Source organism: Lithobates pipiens, unplaced genomic scaffold (assembly GCF_037356315.1).
Source record: "Lithobates pipiens isolate NorthernLeopardFrog02 unplaced genomic scaffold, aLitPip1_a1.2 Scaffold_19, whole genome shotgun sequence".
Taxonomy (NCBI): Eukaryota; Metazoa; Chordata; class Amphibia; order Anura; family Ranidae; genus Lithobates; species Lithobates pipiens.
In genome coordinates, this window is record NW_027507764.1 from 68,985,881 (window position 1) to 69,006,676 (window position 20,796).

General features: G+C 41.3%; 1 protein-coding gene across 1 annotated transcript in view; it reads left to right on the forward strand.

The window, feature by feature from the left end:
* Positions 1 to 20,796, forward strand: part of ITGA8 (integrin subunit alpha 8) — a 236,120-nt gene that overhangs the window by 211,125 nt on the left and 4,199 nt on the right. Inside the window, exons 28-29 of the mRNA XM_077490849.1 lie at positions 8,686 to 8,787; positions 16,319 to 16,441. Of these exons, the coding sequence (XP_077346975.1) occupies positions 8,686 to 8,787; positions 16,319 to 16,441 (225 nt within the window). The remainder of the gene's footprint in view (positions 1 to 8,685; positions 8,788 to 16,318; positions 16,442 to 20,796) is intronic.

Genomic DNA, 20,796 nt, shown 5'->3' on the forward strand with positions numbered 1-20,796 from the left:
ATCTGTCTGTACTAGTGGGAGGAGGTAACATTGGAAAGTCTAAGCCCTTGTACACACGGTCGGAGATTCCGACGGAATGTGTCCTATCGGACCGTTTTGTCGGATATTCCGACTGTGTGTGGTCTGCATCGGACTGTTTCCGACTGTTTTCCAACTTGCCGGTAAAATTTTCCGACAAAATGCTCCTATCGGACATACTCCGATCATGTGTAGCCTACTCCGACGGACAAAGTGCCACACATGCTCAGATCAAATTCCTAGACCAAAGCTATTGGCTACTAGCCTAAACGTAGTCCCGTCTAACGAAGTAACGTCATCACGTTATGTACAATCGGATTTTCCGACAACTTAGTCCGACCGTGTGTATGCAACATCACTTCCGGACCTCTTACGGAATGAATCCGTCGGAATTACTCCGACGGATTTGGTAGTCGGAATCTCCGACCGTGTGTACAAGGGCTAAGGCTACTTTCACACTGGGGCAGTGTCGGCGTTAGCGTTAAAGCACCGCTCATTTTAGCGGCCTTTACCATTGTTATAGTGGCGCTTTGGCGGTGCTTTTCGGGCAGTAGCGGAGCACTTCTAACTCCCAAGAAGGTGTTAAAAAGGGGTTAAAAGTGCCCATGATGTGCGCTTCTGAAGTGCTTTTCAGGCGCTTCGGAAGTGGTGCCCATTGATTCCAATGGGCAGGGGCTGTGTGGGAGCGGTGTATACACTGCTCCCACACCGCCCCAAAGATGCTGCTTACAGAACTTTTTTTCCCGTCCTGCAAGCGCACCGCCCCAGTGTGAAAGCACTCAGGCTTCCACACTGGAGTGGCTTTATTAGGCACTATTTTTATCGCTAAATCACCTGAAAACCGCCTCAGTGTGAAAATGGTTTAATAGCTCCCTAATGTATCCATAAAGAGCAGATCTACTATCACATAGAGGGTTATCAGTCCATCTAGTGAGAGTAGCAAACAGAAAAAAAAATGTAAAAATGTTTTTGAAACAAACCTGGTTTCCCCTTTCCAGAAATACATGTGCTGGAGACAATGGTCCACTAATGGTCTGGTATTTATAAATGCATTATACGGTGATCTCAGCGTTAACAGATAACCCATTAAATGTCCAGTTCCGACTTTTCTTCTTGACGGTAGCCAAGTTATTTTTGGAGCTGGTTTAACTACGATGACGTAATGATCGCTTGCATTGTCTGGTGTCCAAGACTAGCCTCTGCTGGGCAGATATCAAAGTAAAAAGTATTAATCAGATGATTCATCTTTGGATTAGATGAGAAACCAGATCTGAACTGTACATATCCATCCTTACAGAACACTCGTCCAAGTGCCAGAAACGTTTACAGAACACCTTTACACTCAATTATAAAGGAAACTTGTGCACCTCACAGCTTAAAAAACAATTTGGACTAGTTCAGCAAGACAAAAAGGGATGATTATGTGCAAAGCACAGTAAATCCCAACAACCAATCACAAATCATCTCTTACATGATTTAAATTGAGGAAACTGAGTTTATATTATGTTGCTATCAATTTAAAAGTAACAAAACTACCACTTTGTAATACACCCGTTATTAAAACTCCAGTGCAAAGGGTGATGCACTAAAGAGAGGTTGAAATCTTAATTCACATTATGACAGACAAAGGCATCACCTATACAGTATCTCTCAAGTGAGTACACCCCTCACATTTTTTTAAATATTTTATTATATCTTTTCATGTGACAACACTGAAGAAATGACACTTTGCTACAATGTAAAGTAGTGAGTGTACAGCTTGTATAACAGTGTTAATTTGCTGTCCCCTCAAAATAACGCAACACACAACCATTAATGTCTAAACTGCTGGCAACAAAAGTGAGTACACCCCCAAGTGAAAATGTCCAAATTGAGCCCAATTAGCCATTTTCCCTCCCCGGTGTCATGTGACTCATTAGTGTTACAAGGTCTCAGGTGTGAATGGGGAGCAGGTGTGTTAAATTGGTGTTATCACTCTCACTTTCTCATACTGGCCACTGAAAGTTCAACATGGAACCTCATGGCAAAGAACTCTCTGAGGATCTGAAAAAAAGAATTGTTGCTCTACATAAAGATGGCCTAGGCTATAAGAAGATTTCCAAGACCCTGAAACTGAGCTGCAGCATGGTGACAAAGACCATACAGCGGTTTAACAGGACAGGTTCCACTCAGAACAGGCCTCACCATGGTCGACCAAAGAAGTTGAGTGCACATGCTCAGCGTCACATCCAGAGGCCCCGCTTCTCTCTCCTACTGGCCTGGCGACAGGGAGAGGAGGAGGGAGCCCTGCGGTGATGTCATGGGCCGCAGCCCATACTCCCGGAAGTGGGAACAGAATACTTGTCAAAGACAGGAATCCTGCACCCCCTCCCCCCCCCCCCCCGAAAGGTGCCAATTGTGGCAGAGGAAGGGGGGAGGAGACAAATGAGCGGAAGTTCCACTTTTGGGTGGAACTCTCATTTAAAAATGTTCTTTACCCCCTCCACCTACCTATCCTGGCTATGTTGTGTAAAAAGATCTGCGTACTTGCCTTTTTTAGTCCACTTGGGCCTGGTCACGTGATCCTGCAGCTCTGGCTTCCCTGTATCATGGAACACTCAACAACAATTTAAATTCCAATTTAAGGCTAAGTTCAAACTGATTTGAATCAGTTTTGCGGTGCAATTTCTAGGAGCATGTCCAGTGTGAGTTAATGCGGTTTTGATGTGATTCCAATGTGTTTTTTATGCAATTTAGATTTATGCTCTTCTCTCTCTCACACACTGGAATCGTCTTGTCTTTGAATAGATAAGTGCTTTACATGCAGTTTACATTCAAGTCTATGGAGAACAAAATCACAACCGCTCTAAACACGTACAGGATCCTTTTTAAAAATTCGACACTGCGTGTATGTGAATGGCCTTCATAGAAAATATTGTTATTTCACTCGTCAAGCAATTCCATGCATTCTGCAATGCATCAAATTACTGTATTGGAAGATATTAGACGAAAGAAACACCAAGGACTTGTAACAAGAAAGCATTGCAATACCATCTGCATGCTAAGCATCCTGCTTAGTGAAACATAGCAGTTCTGCTTCACAGGCCCTCTTTGTTCAATACAAGAGAGTCAGCTCAGGATGACAGAATACAGAACACACTGCTGAGATAGAAATCATCCTGTCCTTAATAATATTTCAGCCGTCCTCCTGCAAGAATACTGATTACACTGTCCAATGTATAAAAGCCACTAGAGGGACAATTGGCAAATCACTATATACAGTAACTATAAAAACAGAAAATATGTAAATAAGTGAAAGGCAGTTGCAAAATTCTTAGCCCTTGTACACACGGTCGGACATTCCAACAACAAAATCTGTCGGCGGATTTTGTCCGAAACTGGTGTTGCATACACACGGTCGGACAAAGTTGTTAGAAAATCCGATCGTTCGGAACGTGATGACGTTATTTTGTTACGACGGGACTACGTTCAGGCTAGTAGCCAATAGCTTTGGTCTAGGAATTTGATCTGAGCATGCGTAGCACTTTGTCCGATTGGAATTTTCTACAAACGATCAGACAAAGTCCGATCGGATCATGTTGTCGGAAAATTTAATATCCAGCTCTCAAACTTTGTTGGTCGGACATTCCGACAGAAAAAGTCAGATGAAGTCACACACGGTCGGATTATCCAACAACACGATCCGATCGGACATTTTCCATCGGAATGTCCAACCATGTGTACAAGGGCTTATGTGTTCAGCAGAGTTTGCACTGGCATCTCGTGTGCATGGGGCCTAAATCTTACAATAAAAAAAATCTGTTTCTCATTAGTAGTAGTTTATGCTGCTGGTATATTATCTTAAGCCTCGTACACACGATCGGATTTTCCGAGAGGAAATGTGTAATCACAGGTTGGTGGAAAATCCAACCGTGTGTACGCTCCAACGGACAATTGGTGGATTTTCCACGGACAAATGTTGGATAGCGGGTTTTAACATTTTCCATGGACAAATGTCTGTTGTCGGATTTTCCGATTGTGTGTACACAAGTCTGTCGGACAAAAGTCCAAAGTACAAACACGCATGCTCAGAAGCAAGGAGGAGCCAGAAGCGGTCGGTCTTGTAAACTAACGTTTGTAATGGAGAATTAACTTTCGTGATGCAGCAGATTATGAAATATCGAAATGCAGCGCACAATCTCTTCTTCTTTAATGGGATAATAATGAAGCTGCTTTGCTGGTGATACTGACAGAGTTATTGCAAACATATTTTCAAAAGGCTTTTTTTTCCCTAGTAATATTATTATGTTTTTTTCTTTAATTATTTATTTAAAAAAAGTTACCACAACACCGTTATCCCATAGTTTTTAAGATTAAAGATACAACTATGTTGGTGTCCCTTGTCAATTTTACATTGTATTTTTTTTAAATGTAACTGCCTACTCCCAAACTGTCATTTGAAGCAAAACACATAGCCAAGTATTATTCTCCACAATTTTTTTTATTGTGCATTAAAAAACTAAAACAAATAAAATTAGACATGATATCTGCAAATAGAATTAACCAACCAAATAGTGCATTCTATGCATCCAAAAATATAGAAAATATTCCAAATCAAATCATTATTCAACCAAAAAAAAAGGTCAAAGCAATAACTCAGAGGCCAATAATAAATAACACGTTATCTCCTCCAATTCCGCAACATGACTGGTTGACAAATGACCGTTCAGAAACTGAAAAGTGCGAAATGAAAAGTGCAAATCGAAACTCATCAAACTTCTACTAACACAAAATTAGCAGAAGGAGCCCAAAGGGTGGCGCTAAAGAGCTGAAAAACCACATAGTGCATCACTGATTGTTGGCCAACAATTGTGTGCCGTGTGTATGCAAGACAAGTTTGGTCCAACGCCCTTCAGACAAAATTCCACAGTTTTGTTGGCCAAGAATCCGATCGTGTGTACAAGGCTTTATAGTTGAACTCCCAGCAAACCGCTAAATATACAGATGAAATTCAAATATGCTGTTATACCTGCCAAAAGATTTATGTTTCTGTTAATACAGATAAACATCGCTCTGCTAAACAGCAAAGTCCTAGCAAGGGTGGGGATCTGATCTTTCTCTGCTACAGTTTGACTTTAACTTACAAGTCCTCTTCCTGCCCCCCACCCTGCGACTGGACACTGAAAGGAGAAGCTGCAGCCTAATGAGCTCATCTTTGTCATTCTGCTCTCTTATCCTATCAGCATGTTCCTTGCACTGCAGCACATCTTTTTAGCTCCCTGTGATGCTTCTTCCTCCCTGCTCTGAGCTCTGTTGTACAGGGAGCTGCAAGAGGCTGATACCAGGCTAAATTCAGGTACTTAATTGCATTTAAACACATACACCTAAAATTGTTTTCCCCTTAAAAAAATAAACATGTTATACTTGGTATTGCACAGAGCAGCCCCTTACCTCCTCTTCTGGTGTTTCCCACCAGTGAGTGCCTTCATAACAAACTCTATATCATGGGGTCACTGTTGCAAGTGTACTCCCAACACTGCATCCATAGAAACACACAGCTCGGCCCTGCCCCTGCTCATTCCTCACAGGATTTGATTGACAGCAGCAAGAGCCAGTGGCTTCCACTGCTGCCTCTTTGGCTTGTGAGAGCATGGAGAGGGGAGGCTGCTGCAGATGGGTAACTCACTCAGGTAAGTGTTTATGGAGGTGGGGGGAGATGGGGGGTGATACAACTACTGGGACATTTTTTATTTGAATGCAGGGAATGCATTCAGGTAAAAAATTTCTTGACTTTAGAAACACCTTAATTTATTAATACTTACAGAGCTGCAAAAATTTGAGTCTTATAACTTCCTGTAGTTCAGATATACCATTATGGTTGCTTTAGTACAACTAGGAAAAAAAAAGAAATATATTTTATGATAACAAGAGCAGCTAACATCTCTCCGGACAGCTATATATAGACCAAAAACGTAGAAACAAAAACCGTCTGTGCGTGTGATACAGAGTCTGCAAGGAATTATTTCAGGAAGAAAAGCCATAAATTATTCGGTTCTGTCAGAGCCCTGTAGTATTTTGCTTTAATTGGAAGTAAATGTTATACACAAGACCTTAGGAGTCTTTAGATTTCATAACTATTCCCCCAAGTGCAGGGAACAAAAAATGCCGACCCGCATTTTCTCTCCACATCTGGCTCAGGTCCACTTATCCCTCACATTACCAAAAGCTCCATCAGCCAGGGGACCTCGGCTTCTTTTTATGGCTCAGACTAAAGTCTTGAGACTCGAGGGAATTTTAGAAGTACTGTAGAACACCATTCTTCTCTGGTCTGGTATTGTCATTCACATTCTGACTGTGGAAGCCATCCAGAGACTTAAGCCTCGTACACACGATCGGATTGTTGGCCAACAAAACCGTGGACTTTTGTCCGAAGGGCGTTGGCCCAAACTTGTCTTGCATACAAACGGCAAGGAATAGTTGGCCTACAAATACAAAGTACCACGTTGTTTTTCAGCTCTTTAGCGCCACTCTTTGGGCTCCTTCTGCTCATTTTGTGTTAGTAGAAGTTTGGTGAGTGTTGATTCACACATTTCATTTCGCGCTTTTCATTTCATAATTTTTTTGGTTGAATAATGATTTGATTTGGTATATTTTCTATATTTTTGGAGGCATAGCATGCACTTTTTGGTTAAGTTCTATTGGCAGATAGCATGTCTAATTGTATTTGTTTTTCTTTTTTAATGCACAATAAAAAAATTGTGGAGAATAATACTTGGCTATATGTTTTACTTCAAATGACAGAATAGGGAGTAGGTAGTTACATTTAAAAAATACAATGTAAAATTTACAAGGGACCACAACATAGTTGTATCTTAAAAACTACGGAATAATGGTGTTTTGGTAACTTGCCCAAATAAAAAAAATTAAAAAAGCATATTAATATTATTCTTGATATCACTAGAAAAAAAGGCCTTTTGAAATTGAATTTGCAATAACTCCATCAGCATGAACAGCAAAGCAGCTTCATTATGATCCCATTGAAGAAGAGAATGTGCGCTTTATTTGGAGATTTCATAATTTGCTACGTCACAAATCTTAATTCTCCACGTCACAAATGTTAATTCTCCACTACAAACGGACTTGTGTACACACAATCGAAAAATCCAACAACACATTTTGTTGGCGGAAAATTTGAAAACCTGTTAGCCAACATTTGTTGGCAGAAAGTCCGACAACAATTGTCCGATAGATCATACACACGGTCGGATTGTCCGCCAACAGCCTGACATCCAACATTTCCCGTTGGAAAGTCCGATCGTGTGTACGAGGCATAAGAGTAGATTCACAAAATTTCCAACAGACTTGTGTCTTCAGATGGTTCTTTTTGAAATAAAGTAATTTACTGTGTTGACACATGAGAAGGAACCTCCGTAGAAGCAACATAGCACTACAAGACAGGACCCTTGTGTGCAAGTATGACAAGCTGTTCCTCAGCTACACTTAAGCTGGCCATACATGATTAGATTTTTGTTCAAATGTTTGTACAGAAATTCTGAAAAAATATGATGTCGCCAACATTGAGTCAATTGATTTCAAAAGCCCTTGAAATTTCATCCAGACCTGCTACTTGAATGAAATACCAGCCATGTTAAACAGGTTTCATTAGAAAATGTACAATTTTATCCTGAACGAAAACCACATTCACTGATTTTTTTTTTATATCCTGGTCCTTTAAAATTTCCTTGTCACTACATTCAAAAATTAACATTGATTTGACCCTAGTAATCATTAGAGAATCAAACAAACATTCCAAATCTAGTGCTTATCCCCACAGGAGCCGCTGGTGATGATGGGTTCTCTGTTCTGGCAAGAATCTCTTAACTGCTCAGTCCCCACTGACACACTTGGTTGTAGACACAATAACCACATACACCTGGGGAGTTAAGGGTTAACATGCTGTCATTCTATAAGAAAACACAGGAATAAGGCCTCAAACAGCCTGGCAGAATATTAATTGAATCTATTATGGCAATTCAATTCAACACGGTGTAAATCAACAAACAGATAATAGCACAGACTTAGGCGCACTATGATAAAAGAGTGAGCAACAAACCACTAGATTGCACTTAAAAGAACTATAGATAGGGTGTATGAACTATAACCAGGTAACTAGAGTCTCAAATTGGCATCAACCAGTTCAGAGTAGAAAGTGCCCTGGTGTAGACCTTGTGGATACAACCCCAATAGAGGGCGTGTGTATGCTTTTTAATTGTGGGGGTACCCCTGGAAATGGTAGAGAGTACAGTTCCTAGAGCCTAATAATTAATATTGACTGGCTTTCGTTGGGGGCCGTATTTTGATGATGCACTGTCCCTTTTAAAGTATTAGTAAGTAAAAAATGGCAGGGGGACTTCCTGCTGGACTTCCTTCTGTTTACACCTGGTGACCTGGCCAGCAACACACCTGTGCAGGATCACCAGTTATTTTTTAATACAAGATGAAGATTTAAATTAATTTTTAAAATAACATTACCATGCTGAAGCTTATGAGATTTTAGTGATTGGCGTTAGATCTGCTTGAGCTAAACACTGCAGTAATTGTTCATATGGTGGAGCTACTGAAAATACACCAGACTTTCACTTTAATACTGAAATATAACTTTAGTAATTTAATATATTTCCATTGCAGAGGAAGAATGATCATTACGCATTGACAGCAAATGTATCATTTGAAGTCAAGAAGATGCCGTACAACATTCAGCCAGCAAAACTTCCAGCAGCCAACATAGCAGTAAGTACTAAACACGGTTTTAGTAAGGTTTTCAATCATATAAGTAGACATGCATGTGTGAGTACCAGCAGTAGAGATCAATGAGCTGGGTCACTCTCTGGTAAGTTATGCAGAGACGAGTAGCCCATTCATCTCTTCTAAAGGTTAGTACTTGGGTAGGCATAGTACAGCCTAAGGTGTCATGTGTTTATTTTTTCAGTTATCCTTTAACATTCTTTGAGAAAGAAAAATTATACAGCGCTGTATAAATGAGTAATATAAATAAGGTGGCAATATCTAATGTAATTTTTTATTTGTTGGGTAAATCCCCCCCAAGATTGATCTGGCTTTAGATGGAGGCCCATGAACTGAGTACAACATGTGTGTACTCTAGGAATGTCTGCTTCACTTTTTTGGACAGAATTCATCATCTGTTTTCTTTGCACCCCAAAATCCTAAGTAAGCCAGTAGTTCTGCATCAAAAAGATGATGTTGCATTGCACCATAGTTTTATTTTTATTTTTTTTAATCCTATTTGTTAAATACAGTTTCTCATGTAAGGAAACAGCCACGTTCACCACCTGTGGGTAGCTGGAGGTCCTCCGTGCTTGCAGCCAGAGTCTATGTTAGCGTCTTCCTCCTTGGCTTGGTCACTTTGTTATAGCCAATGCACCTACTACATATGCTGATTTAAATTTGGTGCTACGAAGCAAATGAGTGCCAACATGACTATGATGTCACAAAGCCTTAAGTTAAAAAGTCTGTTAGGTGCTTTAAAGAGAGTGCCTTAGAAGGGATGATACCAGGGGTCACTGCTTGGGCTTCTTAATCCTGTGTTCTTGCTACTGCCTACCCTCTATGTTGTGACTCTGCCTACTTACAGAATATGGTCTTGTCTGGTTGCATTTTTGTCAGCTGTTACTGCTGGGGCAAACCCAAGAAGTGCCACACAATGCTGCTAAAGAGAGGTCTCCTTGGACTTTTTGCCCAGGGGTGCACACAGGAGACATTGGAGTTCTGGCTGTGATACTCAAACCATTTTACCAGGGTGCCATAACCTTGGGATGATATAGCACTAGGTGGAACCAATGGTATATCTCTGCACTGTCGCTCATTTTGAGGGATCGTTCTACTTTTGGACCCATATCTCTCTCTCTGACCCTCTTTTTTTATTTATTGTTCTTCTTTCTGGTCTGGTGTATAGACCTCAATAAAAAAAAAAAACTCTTTAAACAAAAGTTATATTGCACTAAAGCTTTTATCCAAACTCCATTATCACATTTTCATTTTGGAAAGCCAGTATAAATTAAAAGTAGTATTGAAAATAATATCCTGTGGGTTTAACCAATCATTTATCAAGTATTATTTCTACTTGGTCTGCATATCAGAGTACAGGTATGCAGCAGAGGTGTGTTCTTTGCCTTCCTACTTTATCTCTTTAAAGCTAGCCATAGATGGAGCAATTTTCTTAACATATTTGCTTCAATTTCAAGCACATGGAGTGTTGAACAAGTGCACGAAGTATAGTAAAGTGTGGAGGCAGAATTTAATGGCCTTCTCAAATCCTAACACTGAAATACTCTTCATATCTCCCAACTTATGTCCCAATTCCTGTCAGATTTTACATTTGATTATTGCTAGTGGCTATTATACCTGCTAGCAGTAATCACTGTGTTCTTCCAGCGGGGACTGCCCCGCTGGGAGAACACAATAGCTCCGTAGGAGGGATTCCCCTATAAGCACTGTCTGTGTTGATGGGTGAATCAAGCAATTTTCTTTCCTGCAACCTTTGCTTGATTCTGCCATCAACACAGACAGGGCGTATAGGGGAATCCCTCCTACGGAGCTATTGTGTTCTCCCGGCAGGGGGAGCCATCCCCGATGGGAGAACACAGTGATTACTGCTAGCAGCTATAATAGCCGCTAGCAATAATCAAATGTAAAATCCAACAGGATTTGGGACATAAGTTGGGAGTTATCAAGAGTGTTTCAGTGTTAGGATCTGAGAAGGCTATTAAATGCCGCCTCTGCACTTTACTATGCTTCGTGCAGTTGTTCAACATTCCATGGGCTTGAAATTTAAGCAAATATGTTAAACTGGTGCACTGTTCACTCAGGACATTTACTCAGACTGTAAAACCACTGCTCAATTTATGTTTTATACCACCATTATGTTTCTCCTCATAAACTGCACTGTTTCAAGCTTAGTTAAAAACTTCCCTGCTGGACGATTGAGCAAACACTTGTAATAACAGCAATAATGATTTAGGATGAAGTTGTTGGAAATGATTGTTAGAAAAACAGAAAGACAGAGCTCTTGGCAATTAATATTCATGACATCTGTTTACAGTATTTAAGGTAGTGAAGCGGTTCTTGGACCTTTGGAGTACAAGTTTATAATTAAATGGAAAAAATAGGAGCCGGTTCTGCGATATGTGACATTTGGCATGTGCCGTATTTAAACTCTAAAACAAATATTTTCAGAATCTTGTTTATAATAGAAAGCTCTTTTTGTAGCCTCAAGCTGTTTACCGCTGAATTTTCTAGCCTCCGTTCAGGGCGCACAATGAGGACTTTAATGAGCAAAGGCTGAGTTTACTTTGGTGTCCAGGTATATAATTGAACAGGTTCATCATCCTATTTGTTTTTTTATATAATCACCACTGCAGCTTTAAAATATTGTATAAGTAAATTATCATTTAAACTCATGACTGGAACCAAGCCAGTAAAGATCCATGATTCGTTAAAAGTACTCTGAAGCTCCCCAGGGTTGGCTTATGTAGAGCTACCAGTGATTTTATAATAGCTATTTGTTTTTTTTGTTTTGTTTTTTACATTTTATTTTTTTACATTTATTTGACAACTGTTCAGCTTTCCTCTTTTACAGTACAAAAGTAATTACAGTACCTCTTTGCACAAGATATCATTTTTATGGGCAGCAAAGTGCCAAGTGGTTAGCACTTCCACCTAGTAGCATTAGGGCCAATCCATTGGTTCAAATCCCAACCACGGCACTACCTGCATGGAATTAACATGTTCTTGCTGTACCTGCATGGGTTTCCTCCAGGTACTCTGGTTTCCTCCCAAACTCTAAAGACATCCTTGTAGGTTAACTGGCTACTGTCTTAATTGGCCCTAGAATATGTATGTATGAATGTGAGTTAGAGGCCCTTATTGTAAGCTCCTTGAGGTCAGGGGCTGATGTAAATGTACAATATATATGTAAAGAGCTGCATAAACTGAAATAAGTACCTGTAAGAAATAAATAAAATAAATAACTATAGTAATAGTGGGAACCGCTCCACCGTGAAATGCCTAAACATGGCCCAAAACCCTACATCTCACAATGCTATTAAAGTATTAGTTCACATTTTACAGAAAAAATTTAAAGGTGAACTAACACCGGACAACCTACCCGCTCCCCTGGTCCCCACTATACTTAGTAACGAAGATAGCCAGCCAGCAAACCGAAACATCCAAACGCACAAATCTTTATTTGCTACAAGGTGATTACAGGATAAAACAGCATATGCGTTTTGGCCAAGTAGCCTTGGTTAAAAATTACTTTGTATAAGTGATTGGAAGACACAAGGAGCCTGAGAACAGATTTCTCAACTCCTTACTCAAATTTATTGGTACTCCAGTTTGAGCATTGCCTTTTTTAAATACAAGTGTATTGTCCCCAATGTCCTTACCTCCCTTTTCCCAAGCTGTCTGCACCGCCACAGCTGCTCCAGTGGTTCAGGGATTTAAAATCCCTGCTCTTCTCCCTCTTCACCATGCAGCACTTCTCAGACAGATCAGATCGATTCTGATTGGCTAGCACCATCTTTGTGAATCAATCTAGTCTGTCGTGAAAGTGCTGCATGGGGAAGAGGGAGAAGAGTGGGCATTTTAAAGATTGCAGGAAAGAAAATTGCTTGATTCCCCCATCAACACAGACAGTGCTAATGGGGGAATGCCTCCTATGGAGCTATTGTGTTCTCCCAGCAGGGGGAGCCGTTCCTGCTGGGAGAACACAGTGATTACTGCTAGAAGTTATAATAGCCGCTAGCAAAAATCACATGTAAAATCCGACAGGATTTGGGACATAAGTTGGGAGTTATCAACAGTATTTTTAGTGTTAGGATCTGAGAAGGCCATTAAATGCCGCCTCCACACTTTACTATGCTTCATGGAGTTCAACACTCCATGTGCATTTTAAATTTCTGGACCACTGGATCGACTGTGGGAGTGCTGACAGCTTGGCAACCCTGTAGGTGCGTAGAGCGGTGGGGAGGTTGTCTGGTGTTAGTTCACCTTTTCATTTTTTCAGTAAAGGTAAACTAACCCTTTAAACATATCTTTACCTCCCAGATATTGCAATACAGCAATTATACATTTCTCCCTCTGTCTATGTAATGGGTCTATTGTTTTCTGACCAAATTGACTCTGTGTGTGTGTGTGTTTGTGTTTGTGTGTCTGCGTGATCATTGTAGATACATTTGATTGTAAATTAACTAGGAACAGAACTAATGTAAACAGTTCTATGTACTTTCCAAAGCATTGTGCAATAAAGCAGCTCTATGTAAATGATTCACATACATTAAATAGAAGTATATAAGAGATTGAAGTGGTAGACTACGTTACATAGACTTGTCCTAAAAAACACTCTTAAACCTGCTAATGAAATAGCAGAACATGTGGTTTGCCCTGTTTGAGCAGGACTGAGCGGGTTCATAGCTCACAATTTATGACCAGCCCATTGTCAGGGGAAGTCAAGACTTCCTTCCATGAAGGAAGGGCCGAGACCTGCTAGTGTCCAGGGAAAGGTGAACGATGTTCCTCTGGCTGCTTTCTCTTTTAACATTCCCATTTTATGGCACACTAGATGTTTTCTCACGTAGAGAGACCTGGAAGTTGCTATATTGCTTGAGCGATCTACCTGCCACCTGGCCGTACACATGACATTACCATATGGTGAACAAGCAGTTTTGAGCAGCTGACACTCATATATCAGTGCTGTCAGCTGCTTCTGCTAGAGAATTGAACCTGTATTATCATGATTATAATTAAGAGATAGAGAAACACAAGCTTGTCATTTTCACGTTCTCAAAGCATTTCAACCTGTAAAATGACATAACAGCAAAGGATAAAAAAAAAAATAATGTCCTGTGTGTTGTCACCCCACTCTACAAACGCAGCATATTACAGTGGGGCAGATCAGAAACTGCTGCAATTAGCATATCATCTGTTTTGTTGTTTGTAAGCTCCTCTGTCACTTATCATTAAAGGATGACTAGTAGACCTGGCCGTGAAGGCAAAGGGGAATTTATCTCCAGGGCCAATCTTAATAAGATATGTTGGGCAGGTGGCCCCAAATGGAGATACTTCACCATTCAGACATCAGTCAGATTATTAACTGTATGATAGAGGGAAGAATCCAGCGCCATCCTAATTTGGGGCTCTGAGATGTCAAATGAGCGAATATCAAGGGTGCAAAGGAAGCTAATGCTGAAAGGTGTAAAAAAGGTCTTTCACACCTAACCATCACCTTTAGAAATAATCAACTTTTACCAGGTCCAACTAATCAATGGAGCACTTTGTCACACTTGACAAGATATACTTTCTTTAGACACCGAAAACTTTCCTAACCATGAAAGGGTCTGTTGGTTATGATTCCCCATCAAACCAAAGATTCCCTTTTTATTACTTTATTACTGTACTTACATCTAATTTTCGAAGAATGATGGCAGAAAAAAAAGTGTGTGTATGTGTTGTTTTTTTGTGGTCTTTTTTACTTTTTTGTCTGAGTGCAGTTCTGTGTTCATCCCAAGCATGTTTAAATCCAGTTGCTCTTAACTCACTACCACTATTGGAAGTATATTCCAAGCATTACTCATTTGGTAAATTAATACTTTTTAAGATTAGTTTAGAACTTTCCTCCTGCTAGTTTGAGGTATGGCATGTCATTTGTTTTGCTATATGCTTCCTACCAACGATGTAGGATATACTTGCTGTATGGCTACGGTATGTGGCTATGGCTTGAAGGTTATAGACACCTTATACGGAAGTGCTGGAATCTTGTCTGGTAGTTTATTGATATCTATAAATTCTTTGTTCATGTTTTTTACATTTCTATTAACGGATGTCATTAACTATGGTTTGCCATGTCATTCTGTAATGTTTTACTGCATACCTCAAAAAAAAAAAAGAAAAAAAAAGATACTGCCTTCCTGAACCTTATTCACAACCTTAATGTACAGTATTTAAAGGTTTCAATCATGTCTCCCCTTTCCGTTCTTTCCTCCAAACTGCACATATTAAGTTTCATGCAATTTCTCCTGATATGTTTTATCCCTCAAACCTTTTCCCATTTTTGTTACCCATCTCTGGACTTGTTCTATCCTATCAATATCTTCATGTAAATAAGATGTTCAGAACTGGACAAAGTATTCTAAATGAAGTCTCACTAAAGATCTATATAGAGGGATCAGGACCTCCTTCCTCCTGCTAGTGATCCCTCTAGTGATGCATTCTAGAATTCTATTCACTTTTCCCACAGAATGATCATTTTCTTTGCTCATTTTGCAATCATCTGAGAAAAGTACCCCCAAATCTTTTCCTCTGTAGTTCTGGCCAATGTGGTACCCCCCAATATTGTACTTTATTGAGGGATTGATTTCTCTAGGTGCATTATTTTACATTTGTAAGCATTGAACTGAAGTTTCCACTGCTTTGTCCGAGTATCCAGCAATGCCGAATTATGTTCCATGTAATAGACACCTCCAGGGATATCAAACCTATTGCACACCTTTGTGTTATCAGCAAAAATACATACCTTACCCACCAAATCTTCAGTTATATCACTTACATACAGATTAAAATAGAACTGGTACAAAGCCTTGTGGTACACCAATGGTGACTGGTCTGGATCCTTTAACCAACTGCATATCCACTGAACCACCCAAGAGTCCTAGCTTGTATGAATTATTTGTGAGTCATGTGGATCATAATCACCATGGTATTCGCTTTTCAAGGTGTAAACATTTATACCATCTGTATACATTCTTTGTGTTTAAAATCAATGACTTATCCATATTCTATATTGCCACTAAGCCAAGGCAAGCAAGCATCATCTTAACTTTATTGGCATAGTTTCAGAGCTTTGACAGCTCAACTCATTGTGGTAATGTAAATGTATTTTTCATTGAAGTGCACTAAAATGTATGTTTAACCTTTCAGCCATCAGATATAAAAGATTTATGATTTCCTAGAGAGCTGTGCATTGGCTTAAAGATTCTTGTTCTCTAAGCATTAGGGAGGTTTATATCCATTCATCAAGATACAAAAGTACGTTAGCATGTTTGGGGTTTTTGAGGGTCTTCCAAGACCTTGTATAAATTACAGATATATGCAGAAGAAGTACTTTAAGAATCATGTTTGTAGAGGTTTTTACAAACTCCACCAATGTTTCTGTTTAAGTTAAGTGTAGGAAAGTGGAAACAGACTGTCTGTGAGATATGAAAGATATATGGATGATGGCATTTTACTTTTCTTTTGTTTCATTTAGATAAAGACATCAGTGATTTGGGCCACTCCGAATGTCTCATTCGCCATACCTCTGTGGGTTATCATACTTGCCATATTGCTGGGATTACTGGTTCTAGCCATACTTACACTTGTAATGTGGAAGGTAAGAATTCTGTTATATAACTATGATAAACAATTGCAGCATCAGATCTGCCTTGAAAAGTGGCTGTCAAAAAATAACTCCAGTTCTTTACAAGATTACATAACTTGATAAAACAGTAATGGTGCACACCCACCTCCAGGATTTACAAACAACTTTATTGATCTTGATGGCTCTGCCTGGACTCTCCCACTCTGCCGCATTTTGTCCAACACCAGAGCGTAAAGGAGTTGTAAAGGCAGAAGGTTTGGTTTTTTATTTTAATGCATTATGCAGCCTCCCCAGCACCCCCCTAATTACTCACCTGAGCCCCATCTCTCTCCAGCGATGTCCACAAATGTCTTAGCCGTCCAGGACTCTCCTCCTGATTGGCTGAGACACAGCAACAGCGCTATTGGCACCTGCAGCTGTCAATCAAAGTCAGTTAGCCAATCTGGAGTGAGGAAGCGGAGCGGGGGCGGGTCAGGGCTCCGTGTCTGAATGAACACACAGAGCTGTCACTTGGCTCAGGTGCCCCCATAGCAAGCTGCTGGCTGTGGGGCACTTGACAGGAACGAGGGGCCAGGAGCAGAGAAGAGAGACCTGAGAAGAGGAGGATCCAGGCTCCAGGAGATGAGTATAACAAGTTTGTTTTGTTTTTTTGTTTTTTTTTAAATAACAATAACTTTAAAATACAACGAAAAGATCCTATACGACAGACTAAACTACAGTATGTGATGCACAGGCCTCATAAAGTAAACCAAATGAAATTCCTTTACCTTCCCTGAGCCAATTCCTCCTTCATTTGTGTCTTACAAGCTCCCCCTTCCAGACACTGCAGCTCACAGTGAGAGGGTCTCAGCAGCAGAGGCAGTGCTTTGAATCCACAAAGCTGTGGGTGGGACTAGGATGTTAATACTTTTTTGTGCCTTTTGACGCAATGAAATTGTAATTTACAGTCTTCCAGGTTATTTTCGCTGTTTGTGTCTCCAGTAGGTAGATTCGCCAATATAACCTGTACTGTCTGACACCCCTCACCTGGAGTCTATTGAACTGGTGACACAATCAAATCACCTTATAGATGTTGTTCCCCTTTAGTAAGATTTATTCCTACTTCCTGTTCTGTATGATATCTAGAATGGACAGGAAGTGGGGGGGGGGGGGGGGATCCCTCCAACAGGAACATAGGTAGCAATAAAAACACAATCGAGTTTCTACCCCTTTCCCTCTTTTTCTAGAAACCATTGATGTGATTGTTTGGCATAGCCACAATGTCTATTTCTCCATATTGTGATATTGGTTACATAGGTATGTTGTTATTTCACAACAAACCAACTTTACCACTGGTTACGTTTCGGGATCATTTATGTCTGTTTCTTTATATTGTGGGGGGGGGTCATAATATGGCTATTTTTCTCCAACACAGTAACTTTACTGCTGATTGAGTTTCCTATATGTCTCCATTTGCCAAAATAAAGTTGAAATTCTTCAGACGCTACAACCGTATAGCAGTAATCGTGCCTCATTGCACTTTGTAATAAAATACATTGTTTTGACTTTCAATTATAACGCTATACAAGCGCAGGGGGATTAAGGAAAACATATTTCCCGAGGAATGTTCCTTTCATATAATGAATTTGCAAGATTATAGGAACATAACATCACAGACAAATATACTGCCAAAACTCAGGAGTAAAAACCTGCTACATCCATCAAATATTAAGAGAAAACAAAAGTCCCCCTTTCATTTTAAGTATTGGATTAACAGGTATACAAGAATGTGCCACGTTTTCTAGTCTTTTATATAATTTTTATTTTAAAAACATCTACTTTTAACCTTTTTCTTTGAAGACCAGCTGGTTTTCTTCTGATTATCAGTGTCCAATTTGTTTTTGTTTTTTTACATTAGTTTTAATCACTTCAGTTCTCACATCTGTACACATCATATGGACCAAAACAAGTCTTACTTTTCTGCTGTGGGCCTTTCGTATAAAGCAGGGGTAGGCAACCTTTTAAGTACAGTGTGCCAAAAAATGTTTTTAAAGAAATTGAGCATGCCGATTTTATAACAAAAAATATCAACTTCACACTTTCAATCACAAAAAATATTTTTATAAAGGAAATGCTGTAAACTACTTTAGCAGTGAGAAAGTAATATCCTGCACTCTCACGCTTCAGATCACCCCCAATTCCTGCAACTCCACACTTCAGATCACTGCCCCCCCTGCTCATCTGCTCCACCACTGTACATCTGACCCACCAATGTACTACCCTGCACATCTGCCCCACCACTGTACTACCCTGCACATCAGCCCCACCACTGTACTACCCTGCACATCTGCCCCACCACTGTACCCCCCTGCTCATCTGCCCCACCACTGTACCCCTGCTCATCTGCTCCGCCACTCTACCACCCTGATCATCCGTGCCACCAATGTACGCCCTTTCTCATCTGCCCTACCAATGTGCCCCCTTTCTCATCTGCCCCACCACTGTAACCCCCTGCACATCTGCCCCACCACTGTAGACCCCTGCACACTTGCCCCACCACTGTACTACCCTGCACATCTACCCCACCACTGTAACCCCCTGTACATCTGCCCCACCCTGCTCTTCTGTCCTACCACTGTAACACCCTGTTCATCTGCCCCACCAATGTTCCCCTCTTCTCATCTGCCCCATCACTATACCTCCATGCACATCTGCTCCACCACTGAATCATCTTTTCATCTGTCCCACCACTGTAACCCCTTTTCTCATCTGCCCCACGTCTGTACATCCTGCACATCTGTCCTACCTCTGTTCCCGCTGCTCTTCTGGCCCACCACTGTAACCCCCTGCTCATGTGTTCCACCGATGTACCTCCTTTCTCCTCTACACCCCTCTGCACATCTGCCCCACCTTTGTACCCCCTGCTCCTCTGCCCCACTGCTGTAACCCCCTGCTCATCTGTCCCACCAATGTACCACCTTTCTCCTCTGCCCCAACACTGAACCCCCCTGCTCATCTATCCCACAACTGTAATCCCCTGCTTGCCCAACACTGAACCCCCCTGCTCATCTATCACATCACTGTACCCCCCTGCTTTTCTATCCCCCTGCTAAACCCCCTTTCTCATCCCTCCCACCACTGAAACCTCCTGCACATCTGACCCACCACTGTACCCCTTTGCTCTTCTGTCTCACCACTGTAAACCCCCCTGCTCATCTTCACCATCAATGTACCCTTTTTCTTATCTGCCCCACCACTGTTCCTTCCTGCACATCTGCTCCACTGCCATATCTCCATGCTCTTCTGTCTCACTACTGAATCATCTTCTCATCTGTCCTAACACAGAACCTTCCAGCTCATCTGCTACACCAATGTACCTCCTGCACATCTGTCTAACCTCTGTACCCCCCCACTCTTCTGCCCCACCTCTGTTCCCAATGCTCTCCTGCCCCACCACTGTTCCCCCTGCTCTCCTGTCCCACCACTGTAACCCCCTGCTCATCTGCCCCACCAATACACCTCCTTTCACATCTGCCCCACTGCTCTACCCCCCTGCTTTTCTGCCCCAACATTAAACCCCCCTGCTCATCTGGCCCAATACTGACCCCCTCCTGCTCATCTGGCCCATCACTGTACCCCCCTGCTTTTCTGTTCCACTGCTGAACCCCCTTCAAATCTCTTCCACCACTGTACCTCCCTGCACATCTGACCCACCGCTGTACCCTCCTGCTCTTCTGTTCTACCTCTGAACCCCTCCAGCTCATTTTCCCCACGGCTGTACCCTCCTCAGCTGCTCCACCTCTATACCCTCTTCTCATCTATGATCTGTCTGATATGCAGAGTGGAGGAAGGAAGCAGAGATGAGACACATCTACCTGGCACACTCATCCTGCTGATCCACCTCTCGCATCCAGCCCACGTGCTTGTATGTGATGTATGTGATGTCAAATACAAGCATGTGGAATGGATGCTCAATGACTAAATCAGGTCAGGGGCATTTTCTGAAAGCAGTGGGCCTGTGTGCAAGATCATAAGTTGTGCCCCCACAGCTGAGAATAAGTGGTTGAGTGTGATTTTCATTGCGCTGAATACTGGCTGTGGCTTAAAGGGCTTAAAGGGACACAGAGTGTTGGGGTTCTGTAGTAAGTGATGCAAAGGTTCAGGAATAATTTCAACAAAGTTCCCAGAAGCTCAACCGTAATTCCACAAACTGTCACCTGATCGGTGAAATCCCTTCTTTCTGAGATTGGTAGTGGCAACCAAGCGAGTCATCTTCCTCCAGATGGTTGGTGGGGCTAGCAGAACTGTGATTGGCTTCAGCAGTGGCCAATGACAGTCCTCCTCCTCCTGGAAACAGGGACCGCCCCCCTAGCAAAACTGTACTCATT